A 14,678-nucleotide genomic window follows, 5' to 3' on the forward strand; every position below is an offset into this window, starting at 1 on the left:
TCTCTACTTCCAATCAATATTCTGGAACTGAGAGCAATATTCAATGAGCGGTCTCAGTTGGCTTCGGCCAAATTCATCAGATTCCAGTCAGACAACATATCGACTGTGGCATATGTCAATCATCAGGGGGGAACAAGGAGTTCCTTAGCGATGATAGAAGTATCCAAGATAATCAGTTGGGCAGAGGCCCACTCTTGTCATCTGTCAGCGATCTACATCCCAGGGGTAGAGAACTGAGAAGCAGATTTTCTAAGTCAACAGACTTTTCTTCCGGGGGAGTGGGAACTTCACCTGGAGGTATTTGCCTCATTGATTCTCAGATGGGGCAGACCGGAATTAGATTTGATGGCATCTCGTCAGAATGCCAAGCATCCAAGATACGGATCCCGGTCAAGGGATCCTCAGGCCGAACTGATAGATGCCTTGGCAGTACCTTGATTGTTTAGCCTAGCTTATGTGTTTCTGCCGTTTCCTCTCCTCCCACGCGTGATTTCTTGAATCAAACAGGAGAGAGCTTCAGTGATCCTGATAGCGCCTGCGTGGCCACGCAGGACTTGGTATGCGTATCTAGTGGACATGTTGACACAGGACCTTCTCATTCAAGGTCCTTTCCAACATCCAAATCTAATTTCTCTGCAACTGACTGCGTGGAGATTGAAAGCTTGATTTTATCGAAGCGAGGATTCTCTGATTTAGTTATCAATACTTTGATACAGGCTAGAAAGCCTGTCACTAGAAAAATCTATCATAAGATATGGCGTAAATATCTTTTTGGTGTGAATCCAAGGGTTACTCATGGAGTAAAGTTAGGATTCCTAGGATGTTGTTTTTTCTCCAAGAAGGATTGGAGAAAGGGTTATCAGCAAGTTCCTTAAAGGGACAAATTTCAGCTTTGTCAATTCTGTTTCACAAACGTTTGGCAAATGTATCAGATTTTCAGTCTTTTTGTCAGGCTCTATCTAGAATTAAGCCTGTATTTAGACTTATTACTCCTCCCTGGAGTTTGAATTTAGTTCTTAGAGTTCTGCAAGGGGTTCCGTTTGAACCTATGCATTCCATAGATATTAAACTATTATCTTGGAAAGTTCTATTTTTGGTTGCTATTTCTTCTGCTCGAAGAGTTTCTGAGCTTTCAGCATTACAGTGTGATACGCCTTATCTCATATTTCATTCTGATAAGGTGGTTTTTACGTACCAAACCTGGGTTCCTTCCTAAGGTTGTTTCGAATAAGAATATTAATCAGGAAATTGTTGTTCCTTCCTTGTGTCCTAATCCTTCTTCTAAGAAGGAACATCTGTTACATAACTTGGACGTGGTCCGTGCCTTAAAGTTTTACTTACAGGCAACTAAGGATTTCCGTCAATCATCTTCATTATTCGTTGTTTATTCTGGAAAGCGTAGGGGTCAGAAAGCTACGGCTACCTCTCTTTCTCTTTTTGGCTGAGAAGTATCATCCGCCTGGCATATGAGACTGCTGGACAGCAGCCTCCTGAAATAATTACGGATCATTCTTCTAGGGCTGTGGCTTCCACATGGGCTAAAAACAATTCATCTGTTGAACAAATTTGTAAGGCTGCGACTTGGTCGTCCCTTCACACTTTTTCCAAATTTTACAAATTTGATACTTTTGCGTCTTCTGAGGCTATCTTTGGGAGAAAGGTTCTTCATGCAGTGGTGCCTTTTGTTTAGGTTCCTGTCTTGTCCCTCCCTTTCATCCGTGTCCTATTGCTTTGGTATTGGTTTCCCACAAGTAAGGATGAAATCCGTGGACTCGTCATATCGTAAAAGAAAGTAATATATCAAGTAAGCATTAATTTAGTTTTTTATTATGAGGAGGTTCTGGTAGATCAGCCTGCTCAACTATGTTCCAAATGCCTGAATAAAGTTACAACATCTAAATGTAAACGGATGTCTATTACTACTGAGCCGTCCACCTCTGAGGGTTCTTCGTCCCGGGAGGTGCGTTCCCTACATTCATCTCTGATTGCACATGCAGCGCCCTGGGGTCCAACCATTACTCCTTCGGTAGAGATTCGTTGGCCGTCAGAGTTTGCGGACCAACTAGAATCGACGGTTTCTAAAGTTATCCATGCCTTACCACGTTCTGCTAAGTGCAAGCGTAGGGTTTATCATAGCGGCCCGGCCCGGCCCAGGGATTGTTCTCGCCGATGGGAGATCCAGAGGCTCTATACGAGGACAAGGCCCACTCCCACTCTTCGGATGATGCCATTTCTGGGTCAGAGTCTGTGTCATCTAAACCTCCGGCGGCGGAGGACCCTGGTTATACAGGGAGTGCAGAATTATTAGGCAAGTTGTATTTTTGAGGATTAATTTTATTATTGAACAACAACCATGTTCTCAATGAACCCAAAAAACTCATTAATATCAAAGCTGAATAGTTTTGGAAGTAGTTTTTAGTTTGTTTTTAGTTATAGCTATTTTAGGGGGATATCTGTGTGTGCAGGTGACTATTACTGTGCATAATTATTAGGCAACTTAACAAAAGACAAATATATACACATTTCAATTATTTATTTTTACCAGTGAAACCAATATAACATCTCAACATTCACAAATATACATTTCTGACATTCAAAAACAAAACAAAAACAAATCAGTGACCAATATAGCCACCTTTCTTTGCAAGGACACTCAAAAGCCTGCCATCCATGGATTCTGTCAGTGTTTTGATCTGTTCACCATCAACATTGCGTGCAGCAGCAACCACAGCCTCCCAGACACTGTTCAGAGAGGTGTACTGTTTTCCCTCCTTGTAAATCTCACATTTGATGATGGACCACAGGTTCTCAATGGGGTTCAGATCAGTTGAACAAGGAGGCCATGTCATTAGATTTTCTTCTTTTATACCCTTTCTTGCCAGCCACGCTGTGGAGTACTTGGACGCGTGTGATGGAGCATTGTCCTGCATGAAAATCATGTTTTTCTTGAAGGATGCAGACTTCTTCCTGTACCACTGCTTGAAGAAGGTGTCTTCCAGAAACTGGCAGTAGGACTGGGAGTTGAGCTTGACTCCATCCTCAACCCGAAAAGGCCCCACAAGCTCATCTTTGATGATACCAGCCCAAACCAGTACTCCACCTCCACCTTGCTGGCGTCTGAGTCGGACTGGAGCTCTCTGCCCTTTACCAATCCAGCCACGGGCCCATCCATCTGGCCCATCAAGACTCACTCTCATTTCATCAGTCCATAAAACCTTAGAAAAATCAGTTTTGAGATATTTCTTGGCCCAGTCTTGACGTTTCAGCTTGTGTGTCTTGTTCAGTGGTGGTCGTCTTTCAGCCTTTCTTACCTTGGCCATGTCTCTGAGTATTGCACACCTTGTGCTTTTGGGCACTCCAGTGATGTTGCAGCTCTGAAATATGGTCAAACTTGTGGCATCTTGGCAGCTGCACGCTTGACTTTTCTCAGTTCATGGGCAGTTATTTTGTGCCTTGGTTTTTCCACACGCTTCTTGCGACCCTGTTGACTATTTTGAATGAAACGCTTGAATGTTCGATGATCACGCTTCAGAAGCTTTGCAGTTTTAAGAGTGCTGCATCCCTCTGCAAGATATCTCACTATTTTTGACTTTTCTGAGCCTGTCAAGTCCTTCTTTTGACCCATTTTGCCAAAGGAAAGGAAGTTGCCTAATAATTATGCACACCTGATATAGGGTGTCGATGTCATTAGACCACACCCCTTCTCATTACAGAGATGCACATCACCTAATATGCTTAATTGGTAGTAGGCTTTCGAGCCTATACAGCTTGGAGTAAGACAACATGCATAAAGAGGATGATGTGGTCAAAATACTCATTTGTCTAATAATTTTGCACTCCCTGTAGGTTTAGGATGGAGAATTTGCGCTTTCTGCTATGGCAGGTGCTTGCTACTCTGGAGGTTCCGGAACCTAAGATACCGGAGGAACGTGCGATTCCTGAACTTGACAACAAGGTATACAAGGACAGTTTAGTACCTCAGTCTTTCCCGGTTCCCGTTAAGATGGCTAATATTATTATGAACGAATGGGAGCGATTAGGTTCTTCCTTTTCCCCTTCTTCCTTTAAAAAACTGTTCCCCGTTCCGGACTCTCAGCTTGAGCTGTGGGGGACCATCCCTAAGGTGGATGGGGCCATCTCTACGCTCGGGAAGCGGACGACTATTCCCCTCAAGGATAGTTCGTCGTTTAAAGAGCCCATGGATAAAAAGCTGGAAAACATGTTGAGAAAGATGTTTCAGCACACAGGGTTTGTTTTTCAGCCAGCAGCGGCTGTTGCGGTGGTCACTGGAGCTGCAACATATTGGTGTGATTCCCTGTGTGAAATGGTTGAGTGGGAGACATCCATCGATAAAATACAGGAGATTAAGGCACTGAAGATCGCCAATTCTTTCATCTGTGATGTCAATATGCAAAGTGTTCACCTGAATGCTAAGGTGACAGGTTTTTCTGTTTTAGTGCGCAGGACTCTGTGGCTAAAATCTTGGTCTGCGGACATGACCTCTAAGGCAAGGCTGTTGTCCTTGCCTTTTCAAGGAAAGATCCTGTTCGATCCAGGTTTGGATTTAATTATATCCACGGTTATGGGAGGCAAGGGAGCTTTCCTACCGCAGGATAAGAAGGCTAAGCCTAAAGGATCTACTTTTCGTCCCTTTCACGTGGATAAAGCCAGTGCCAGCAACCTGCCGCAAAAGCGGACCAGTCCAAGGGATCTTGGAAGCCGGCTCAATCTTGGAACAAGTCTAAGCAGAGCAAGAAGCCCACCGAGACGAAATCGGCATGAAGGGGCAGCCCACGAACGGTCTCCGGATCATGTAGGGGGCAGATTATCTCTTTTCTCAGATGCATGGTTGCAGGACATTCAGGACCCTTGGGTTCTAAAAGTGTTCTCCCGGGTTACAGGATAGAGTTCAGATCCCATCCGCCCGAGGGCAGATTCCTCCTGTCAAACATGTCCCCTGGTTGGGTGATCAACTCAAGAAAGAGTTCCCTGGTTCCCAGCAACAGAGTGGAGTTCCTGGGCACGAAAATAGACTCTATGTCCATGAGGATATTTCTCACAGATCAGCGGTGCAGGATGCTTGTGTCCATCTGTCTAGCCCTTCAGTCCTCCTCAAGCCCATCAATGCTTCAATGTATGGAGCTGATAGGACTCATGGTGTCAAGCATAGATGTCATCCCTTTCGCCAGGTTCCACCTAAGACCTCATTAATTGTGCATGTTGAGATAGTGGACGGCGATTATTCAGATCTATCACAGCTGATATCCCTGGATGCTCGGACTTGGAACTCCCTCTCTTTGTGGATTCGTCCGGAGCAACTGTCAATGGGGACATCCTTCTTGAGACCGTACTGGGAGATTGTGACCACGGACATCAGTCTGTCAGGTTGGGGAGCTGTTTGGGGTGCCAGGATGGCAGAAGGAAAGTGGTCCAGGGAGGAGCCTCTCCTTCCGATCAACATTCTAGAACTACGAACAATCTACAATGCTCTGAAGGCTTGGCCTTCTCTGGGGTCGGTCAGTTTCATCAGATTTCAGACCGACAACATTACCTAGGTGGCTTACATGAACCATCAAGGGGGTACGAGAAGCTCCCTCGCAATGAGGGAGGTGTCTCGGATCCTGGAATCTGTATTCTCTGAGGCTGACTGCGTGGAGATTGAACGCCTAGTCTAATTCAGGTAGCCAGTCACTCCTCACATCTACTATAAGGTGTGGAGGACTTGCGTGTCCTGGTGTGAGAAGCAAGGATATCTTTGGCATAAGGTGAATGTATCCAGGATTCTGTCCTTTTCTCCAAGATGGTTTGGAGAAGGGTCTTGTCGCTAGTTCCTTAAAGGGACAGATTTCTGCATTATCAGTTTTGTTGCATAGGAGACTCGCTGAGCTCCCTGACATTCAATCTTTTGTTCAAGCTCTATCTAGAATCAGGCCTGTCTTTAGACAGTCGGCGCCACCTTGGATCTTAAACTTAGTCCTTAAGGTTTTGCAAAGGGTTCCTTTTGAACCTATGCATTCCATACATTAAGATTCTGTCCTGGAAGGTTCTCTTCCTGTTGACTATTGCATCGGCACGCAGAGTATCTGAACTAGCTGCCTTGCAATGTGATCCTCCTTATCTGGTGTTTCATGCGGATAAGGCTGTACTTCACACTGGGTTGGGGTTTATCCCCAAGGTGGTGTCTAACCATAACATCAATCAGGAAATAGTTGTTCCTTCTTTGTGTCCTAACCCTGCCTCTTCAAAGGAGAGGTTACTTCATAACCTGGATGTGGTTCGGCCTTGAAGTTCGATCTTCAGGCTACAAAGGATTCCAGACAGTCTACATCTCTTTTTGTGGTGTATTCTGGAAAGCGCAAGGGGCAAAGGGCCTCTGCTACTTCTTTGTCTTTTTGGTTGAGGAGCTTGATTCGCTTGGCTTATGAGACAGCGGGTCATAAGCCTCCTCAGAGGATCACGGCTCATTCAACTAGAGCTGTGGCTTTGTCTTGGGCCTTCAAAAATGAGGCCTTTATGAAGAAAATTAGTAAGGCTGGTCCTCCTTACACACTTTTACAAAGTTCTACAAATTTGACATTTTTGCTTCTGACTAAGCAGGTTTTGGGAGAAAGGTTTTGCAGGCTATGGTGCCCTCAGATTAGGGTTTGCCTTTTACCCTCCCGGTTTCATTCAGTGTCCTCTAGAGCTTGGGTATATGTTCCCAATAGTAATGAATGAAGCAGTGGACTCTCCTCCCCTTTAGATGGAAAACATAAGTTATGCTTACCTGATAATTTTATTTCCATCGAGGGGGAGGAGAGTCCATGACTCCCGCCCGTATCTCCGTTGGGCGGCCCTAAATTTATTCATCTTCTGGCACCTTTTTTACCCTGATATTTCTCCCTCGGCAGAATGACTGGAGGATGAGGGAAGTGGGGGAGGTATTTAAGCCTTTGGCTGGGGTGTCTTTGCCTCGTCCTGGTGGCCAGGTTCTTAATTCCCAATAGTAATGAATGAAGCCGTGGACTCTCCTCCCCTCGATGGAAATTAAATTATCAGGTAAGCATAATTTATGTTTTTATACAAAATAAAAAAAGCCTTATTTTTTCATACTGGCAGACTGTCTGCCAGTACCTATGATGAGGGTTACCACTGGGGGGTGGGAGAGGGAAGAGAGCTGTTTGGTAGGGATCAGAGGGTGGGGAGTGTCAGGTAGAAGGCTAATCTCTACACTAAAGCTAACATTAACCTTTTAAGATACCTAATTAACCCCTTCACTGCCAGGAATAATAGAAGTGTGGTGCACAGCTGCAATTAGTGGCCTTCTAATTACCAAAAAGCAATGGCAAAACCATATATGTCTGCTATTTCTGAACAAAGGGGATCCCAGAGAAACTTTTACTAACATTTGTGCCATGATTGCACAAGCAGTATGTAAATTTCTGTGAGAAACCCAAAGTTTGTGAAAAAGTACCATTTTTTTTTATTTGATAACATTTGGTGGTGAAATAGTGGCATAATATATACCTAAATATGCCTAGATCAATACCTTTGGTTGTCTACTTAAAATATATATATATATATATATATATATATATAGATAGATAGATAGATAGATAGATAGATAGATTTAAAGGTAAATTAAAAAAAAAAAAAAGCAAGCCTCTAATGGAGTGATTGTAAAAATGCTCTGTTTTTTTAGTCAAGTTTTTGCCTGGATGTCCCAATAGTGAAAGTGTTAAAACATGTAGAATGTACCCCTATTTGGCTCCAACAAAGATAAGATGAACAATGCTCAGGATGCTTTTTAATGGGTGTGTTCCTGGACTGCAAAATACTTCACAAAAATGACAGTGTAAAATACCTTTAAAACCTTTTATTCTGTATAAATATATATTGTTATACAGTGCTTAGTTGCTAATATATTCTATGCAAATAAACTGCAAACATAAAAAATGACTTTAATATTTGTTTCAAAACAAAAATTTGAGATAATAGAGGCTGAAATATGTGAATGAACTATTTTGTCGAAAAAAGAAGCAATAGAGAGATATAATTGTCTCCCAGGAAAAATTTAATGCGTTAGAACTGCAAATAAAAAAAATACAGGTGGCCCTCGTTTTACAACGTTTCAATTTACACCGTTTCAGAATAACAACCTTTTTTTCCAGTCATGTGACTGCTATTGAAAAGCATTGAGAAGCAGTGCATTTATTAAAATAGGCAGTAGGTGGAGCTGTCCGCTTGTGTTGCAGCGAAGTCAAGCAAGCTGAAATTAATCAGTTTAACCAGACCTGAGCTATCGAGCATATTTCAATGGAACAAGATCTTCCTGTCTATAAATTAGTCCAGATTGGAATGCATAGAAAGAACTGTTTGCAGAAAAATGCAAGTAAAGTCTGTGTTGTGTGATTATTTTATTAGGTTTATAATGCTGTTTAGCATTTAAAGTCTTCATTTCAAAGCTTTAAAAATAAATGTATTAGGTGTTACTTATGACAATTTCAAAGGGGCCTGGAACATATCTCCCTCACTTCCCATTGACTTACATTATAAACTGGGTTTCAAATTACAACGGTTTCGATTTACAACCATTCCTTCTGTAACCTAACCCCGGCGTAAACTGAGGGCTACCTGTACAGAAGTATGTTCTGTTTTACTTAATATGGGCTTTTATCAAGTAATCAGTCTTGAATGTCTACTGAAATCGCATCATTATCACCCTGTTTGTGATTTGGGTACTTTTCTAGTATAATCCTAACATGACCTACATAATTAAAATGCATTGTAACACATTTTGTCATATTTCTGTATGTACTTAAAAGAACATTCACAAAATTTGACATATGGACTCACATATAATTCTTCACAAAATAAAACTGAACAAAAAAAAAAACTAGCAGATTTTTGTTTCATGACATTTGAGTAAACTGTAATAATGATGAATCATAAAACGTACATGTCTTGCGGTAGGATAGGCCTGTGTGTCTCAAGGGATTAGAGCCATCTGGACAAGTTTATGTTGTTAGATATTAATGTAAACAACTGGTGAGTTTTCTTGTTGTCATATCAAGACAAAAGTATGCTTGAGGTTTCATGAGCATGATGTGTGTAAAATGAGGACTAGACAAGGATGCCTGTAGCCGTTTTGCTTGATTGGACATGTAGATGTATTCCCTTCCATCCATAAAATGAGGCATGAAGACCTGCTGTAGCCCCCTAACATTGGTGTTGCTATTTCAGGTAGTCCAGCAACCGACCGGAGGTATTGTGAAGCATGTGACAGCACTTCAGCAAGCCTCAACATTAAATGCTCAGAAACCAGGAGAAAAGCGAATATCTTTAAATGCACTTATTCAAGCCAGTCACTTGTCACCTGGTACGTTTTTCACCAATAATATTTAATATCCGATTTAGTAAAAAAATAAATATCATATAGTTGATTATTTAAATAGAAATGCATACTAGAGAATAGTGGAGCCACAGAGCTACCAATTATTAAAGGGACATGAAATCAATTTTTTTTTTCGTGATTCACATAGATCAAAGCACTTTAAACAACTTTCCAATTTACTTCTGTTTAATTTGCCTTTTTCTCTTGGTATCCTTTGTTAAAGAAGCAGCAGTGCACTACTGGGAGCTAGCTAAATGCACTACACACATATACAAGTTGGCTTGCCAAAAATAGAAATAATTCAATAATTGTGGGGTCTAAATTATAATGCAGCATTTCATTTGGATTTGTTTTTAAACTGCTTTGTTATATATTGTCTCCCCCCCCTCCAAATATAGTAATACGTCTTGGTGATATATGAGGGGTTGTTGTAGGTAAATTCACATTAAAATATGTTGCATATTAGTATCACTAGGATTTATTTTTAAAAATATTGATCCCTTATTTCTGCATTATTATTCAGATTGTGCATTTAGGTTTACAAGATGATTTGTGACAATGTAGTTGGTGTAACAGATTAGAAAGTTTATCTAGATTTATTTAAAAAGCAAGACTTACTAAATATTATGTGCCCATGCTTTGTGACTAAGGCATTAACTGTGCTTTTATAAACTGAAGGGGATTTGCATGACCAATTGTGCTAATGAAGAAGCTACACTTAGTGATAATTTTGTTTTTATTAGATGGGCATTTAAAGGGACAGTCTATTCAAAATTAAACTTTCATGATTCAGATAGGGCATGCAATTTTAAACAACTTTCCAATTTACTTCTATTATCTAATTTGCTCAATTCTTTAGATATCCTTTGTTGAAGAAATAGCAATGCACATGTGTGAACCAATCACACAAGGCCTTTATGTGCAGCAACCAATCAGCAGCTACTGAGCATATCTAGATATGCTTTTCAGCAAGTGATATCAAGAGAATGAAGCAAATTAGATAATAGAAGTAAATTAGAAAGTTGTTTATAATGACATGCTCTTTCTAAATCACAAAAGAAAAAAAATTGGGTTTCATGTCCCTTTAAGTGTCCGGTAATGCTACATCCAATGCAGTGCCCACAAAGGTCTTCAGTTTTACATTTCTGTCCATCAAATACTTGCTTTGCATGGTTTTATCACAATGAACATATTTAAGCTAATATTTTAAGCTAATTGCCTGCTTATTATTTTCCTTTTCATTATGGAGCATACTGATTCTGTCCCCTCTTCTGTTATTGCTAGTACCCCAAAAGCAAGATCCTCTGAATACTTTCCTACTAATATACAGTGAAATGTTTGCTCCTGCTCAGTTATGCAAATCTTGTATGGATCATCTTATGCATTGTAATCAGGCTTAAGTTGCTTTTGCTTCTAAGGGTATCTGTCCTCCCTCTGTTTGTGCTACACAAGGGAGTTCTTCAGATTTTGCTCCAGGATTATAGATTTTGTATGCTCTACTATATCTGAGATGTTGGCGTCCATGCCTTCTCCAAGTAAGTGTGAGTAGATGGTTTCTGATAATTCCTCTATCTTATTTGATTTTAGTCTGTCTGTTAAGCTGAATGATCCAGCCCTGGTGCTTCTGATTTATACTCCGAGGGTGAAGTGTTTTCAGATGATCAAGCCAGTCTCTGATCAGGAAACTGAATCTTCATGTTTTTTGTTTGTTTGATATCTTTTTTTTTTTTTGTTACCTTTTTAAGAGAAGTGTTATGTATTTTAGGGGTTCAGGATTATAAGGTTCCTGGGGATGTCTGTTACACAGCTGGATTTAATTTCTAAACCATCTGTTAAGTCACCTAAAGTATTTCCAGTTGTTAATGTTATCTCTGAGATCATTTAAAGAGTGGTCTAAGCCTGCTCAAAGATTTCAAGGATGTTACCTTTTGCATGCTTCTAATTTTGAGCTTTGGGAAATTATTCATAGATAGGGCTATTTCTAGTTTTGTTTAACATACTACTATTCCTCTGGAGGATAGTTCTTCTTTCTTGAATGTAATTGGTAAGAGTCCATGAGATAGTGATGTATGGGATATACATTCCTACCAGGAGGGGGCAAAGTTTCCCAAACCTCAGAATGCCTATAAATACACCTCCCACAACTCAGTTTTACAAACTTTGCCTCCTATGGAGGTGGTAAAGTAAGTTTGTGCTTGAATTGTTTGATTTTCTTCTATGATAAGCGCTTCTAAGCATTCTGAAGCCCAATTCCTCTCAGAGTACAGTGTTTGTCAGAGGGGTTTGAAGAGAGTATTGCCTATTGTTTTTTCAAAAGTTCTCTGTTATCGGTCATAGGGCTTCATCTCCTACCTCCCTTTTCAGATCGACAATATACTCTTATATACCATTATCTCTGCTGATAGTTTTCAGTACTGGTTTGGCTATCTGCTATATGTGGATGGGTGTCTTTCGGTAAGTATGTATCATTATTTAAGACACTCTCAGCTATGGTTTGGCGCTTTATGTATTAATATAAAGTTTTAAATATATGTATTTTACTTATATTTGCCATGAGTCAGGTCTATGTTTATTTCCCTTTTGCAGTCTTCACAGTTTCAGTATATGAATCATGTTTAGGAAAGTTTTTTTAAACTTTTTTTCTTACCTGATATTTTGTCTTTCTATTTTGACTTGTTTTTCAATTTTTTTCGCAGGCAAATCTAGGCTCCCAAGAACGCAAAATGCTGTTGTTTATTGCATCATTTGGCGCGAAGTTGCGCCTTTGATGGTGCTAATTTTGTAATTTCCTGCTTCTTTGTTGAAGCTAGATGTTTTTGCATGAAGTTGTTTGTTATGACGCTTTCGTAATTTCCTGGTGTTGGTTTTGCGCCAAAAAATGTTTTACTTCCTTTTGCGTAATGCGTCATTATTGGCACCAAAATTTAGTTATTTTATCCTTCTCCCTCTATTGCTTGCTGTTTTCATGATTTTTTATTTTTTAATTAAAATAAATAAATACTATCTCTGTTTTTTTCCTATCTGCTGAAACTGTTACATTGTGGACATTAAATGTTTTGCCTAATGTTATTTTCTCTTGTAAGATGTATCGAGTCCACGGATTCATCCTTTACTTGTGGGATATTCTCCTTCCCAACAGGAAGTGGCAAAGAGAGCACACAGCAGAGCTGTCCATATAGCTCCCCCTCTAGCTCCACCCCCCAGTCATTCTCTTTGCCGGCTCTAAGCAATTGGAAGGGTAAAGTGAATGTGGTGTTAAATTATATTTGGCGTTAGCCTGTCTAAACTTACAGTCTAGAACATTCCTTTCAGTGACTATCTGCATGGAAGTTTTAGATCTCATAACTGCAGCATTGGACGTGGTTCCTTTTGCTCGTTTTTCAACTAAGACCTCTTTAGCTTTGCAGGCTGAATCAATGGTGCAGGGATTGTTTTCAGATATCACAGTTGATATTCTTAATTCCATCACTCAACTCTTTCTGATTTGGTGATTAGATTATCGTTTTTTCAGGGGGCCTCCTTTTGTTCATCCTTTTTGGATTGTATTCTTAATGGATGCAAGTCTTACAGGTTGGGGAGCTGTCTGAGGGACTCTGACAGCACAAGGGGTTTGGAAACTTCAAGAGGCGAGGTTACCAATCAATATTTTAGAACTCTGTGCTATTTGCAGAGCTCTTTCAGGCTTGGCCTCTTTTAGGAGAGAAATTTAAATTTTTCTTTCAGACAGACAATATCACAACTGTGGCATATGTCAATCATCATATAGGGACTCGCAGTTCCTTAGCATTTAAATAAGTATTTTGAATATGTTCTTAGGTGGAATTCATCTCCTGTCTAATTTCTATGATTCATATCTCAGGTTTAGACATTTGGGAGGTGGATTATCTCAGCCGTCGGACTTTACATCCGGGAGAGTGGTATCTCTATACACATGTGTTTTCTCAGTTTCCCAGGTACCTTTTCAGGTCTAGGGATCCTCAGGTGAAGATAGTAGATGCATTAGCAGTGTCTTGGTTTTGCAACCTGGCTACATCTTTTTGCCTCTGTTTTTTTTCTTCCAAGGGTATTCTCCAAAATCATATTGGAGCAGTCTTGTGTTTCTGATAGCATCAGCATGGTCTCACAGGTTTGGTATGTGGATCTTGTTGCCATTCTTGGCCGCTCTTGCTTTGGCCAGCCCTCTTGTTTCAAGGGCCATTTTTCCATCGGGATCTCAGATTACTAATTTGAAGGTATGGAAATTGAATAGTGTTTAGTCATAGAGGTTTCTCTGACTCCGTTTTTATCACCATGTTGCAGATATGTCTGTTTCAAGGAACATGTATTATCAGTTTTGGAAAACCTATATTTCTTTCATGTAATTAGCAAGAGTCCATGAGCTAGTGACGTATGGGATATACATTCCTACCAGGAGGGGCAAAGTTTCCCAAACCTCAAAATGCCTATAAATACACCCCTCACCACACCCACAAATCAGTTTTTACAAACTTTGCCTCCTATGGAGGTGGTGAAGTAAGTTTGTGCTAGATTCTACGTTGATATGCGCTCCGCAGCAGGTTGGAGCCCGGTTTTCCTCTCAGCGTGCAGTGAATGTCAGAGGGATGTGAGGAGAGTATTGCCTATTTGAATTCAATGATCTCCTTCTACGGGGTCTATTTCATAGGTTCTCTGTTATCGGTCGTAGAGATTCATCTCTTACCTCCCTTTTCAGATCGACGATATACTCTTATATATTACCTCTACTGATTCTCGTTTCAGTACTGATTTGGCTTTCTACTACATGTAGATGAGTGTCCTGGGGTAAGTAAGTCTTATTTTCTGTGACACTCTAAGCTATGGTTGGGCACTTTTATATAAAGTTCTAAATATATGTATTCAAACATTTATTTGCCTTGACTCAGGTTGTTCAAACATTCCTTATTTCAGACAGTCAGTTTCATATTTGGGATAATGCATATGAATAAAAAATTTTCTTACCTTAAAATTTGACTTTTTTCCCTGTGGGCTGTTAGGCTCGCGGGGGCTGAAAATGCTTCATTTTATTGCGTCATTCTTGGCGCAGACTTTTTTGTCGCAAATTTTTTTTTCTGTTTCCGGCGTCATACGTGTCGCCGGAAGTTGCGTAATTTTTTACGTTTTTTTTGCGCCAAAAGTGTCGGCGTTCCGGATGTGGCTTCATTTTTGGCGCCAAAAGCATTTAGGCGCCAAATAATGTGGGCGTCTTTTTTTTGGCGCTAAAAAATATGGGCGTCACTATTGTCTCCACATTATTTAAGTCTCATTATTTATTGCTTCTGGTTGCTAG

The 14,678-nt window shown here is 40.4% G+C and overlaps 1 protein-coding gene across 1 annotated transcript in view; it reads left to right on the plus strand.

Annotated features, from left to right (window-relative positions):
- TAF4B (TATA-box binding protein associated factor 4b) overlaps positions 1-14,678 on the plus strand; it is a 920,546-nt gene that overhangs the window by 237,885 nt on the left and 667,983 nt on the right. Inside the window, exon 8 of the mRNA XM_053714992.1 lies at positions 9,223-9,358. Coding sequence (XP_053570967.1) covers positions 9,223-9,358 — 136 coding nt within the window. The remainder of the gene's footprint in view (positions 1-9,222; positions 9,359-14,678) is intronic.

Source organism: Bombina bombina, chromosome 5, assembly GCF_027579735.1.
Source record: "Bombina bombina isolate aBomBom1 chromosome 5, aBomBom1.pri, whole genome shotgun sequence".
In the NCBI taxonomy this organism is placed as follows: domain Eukaryota; kingdom Metazoa; phylum Chordata; class Amphibia; order Anura; family Bombinatoridae; genus Bombina; species Bombina bombina.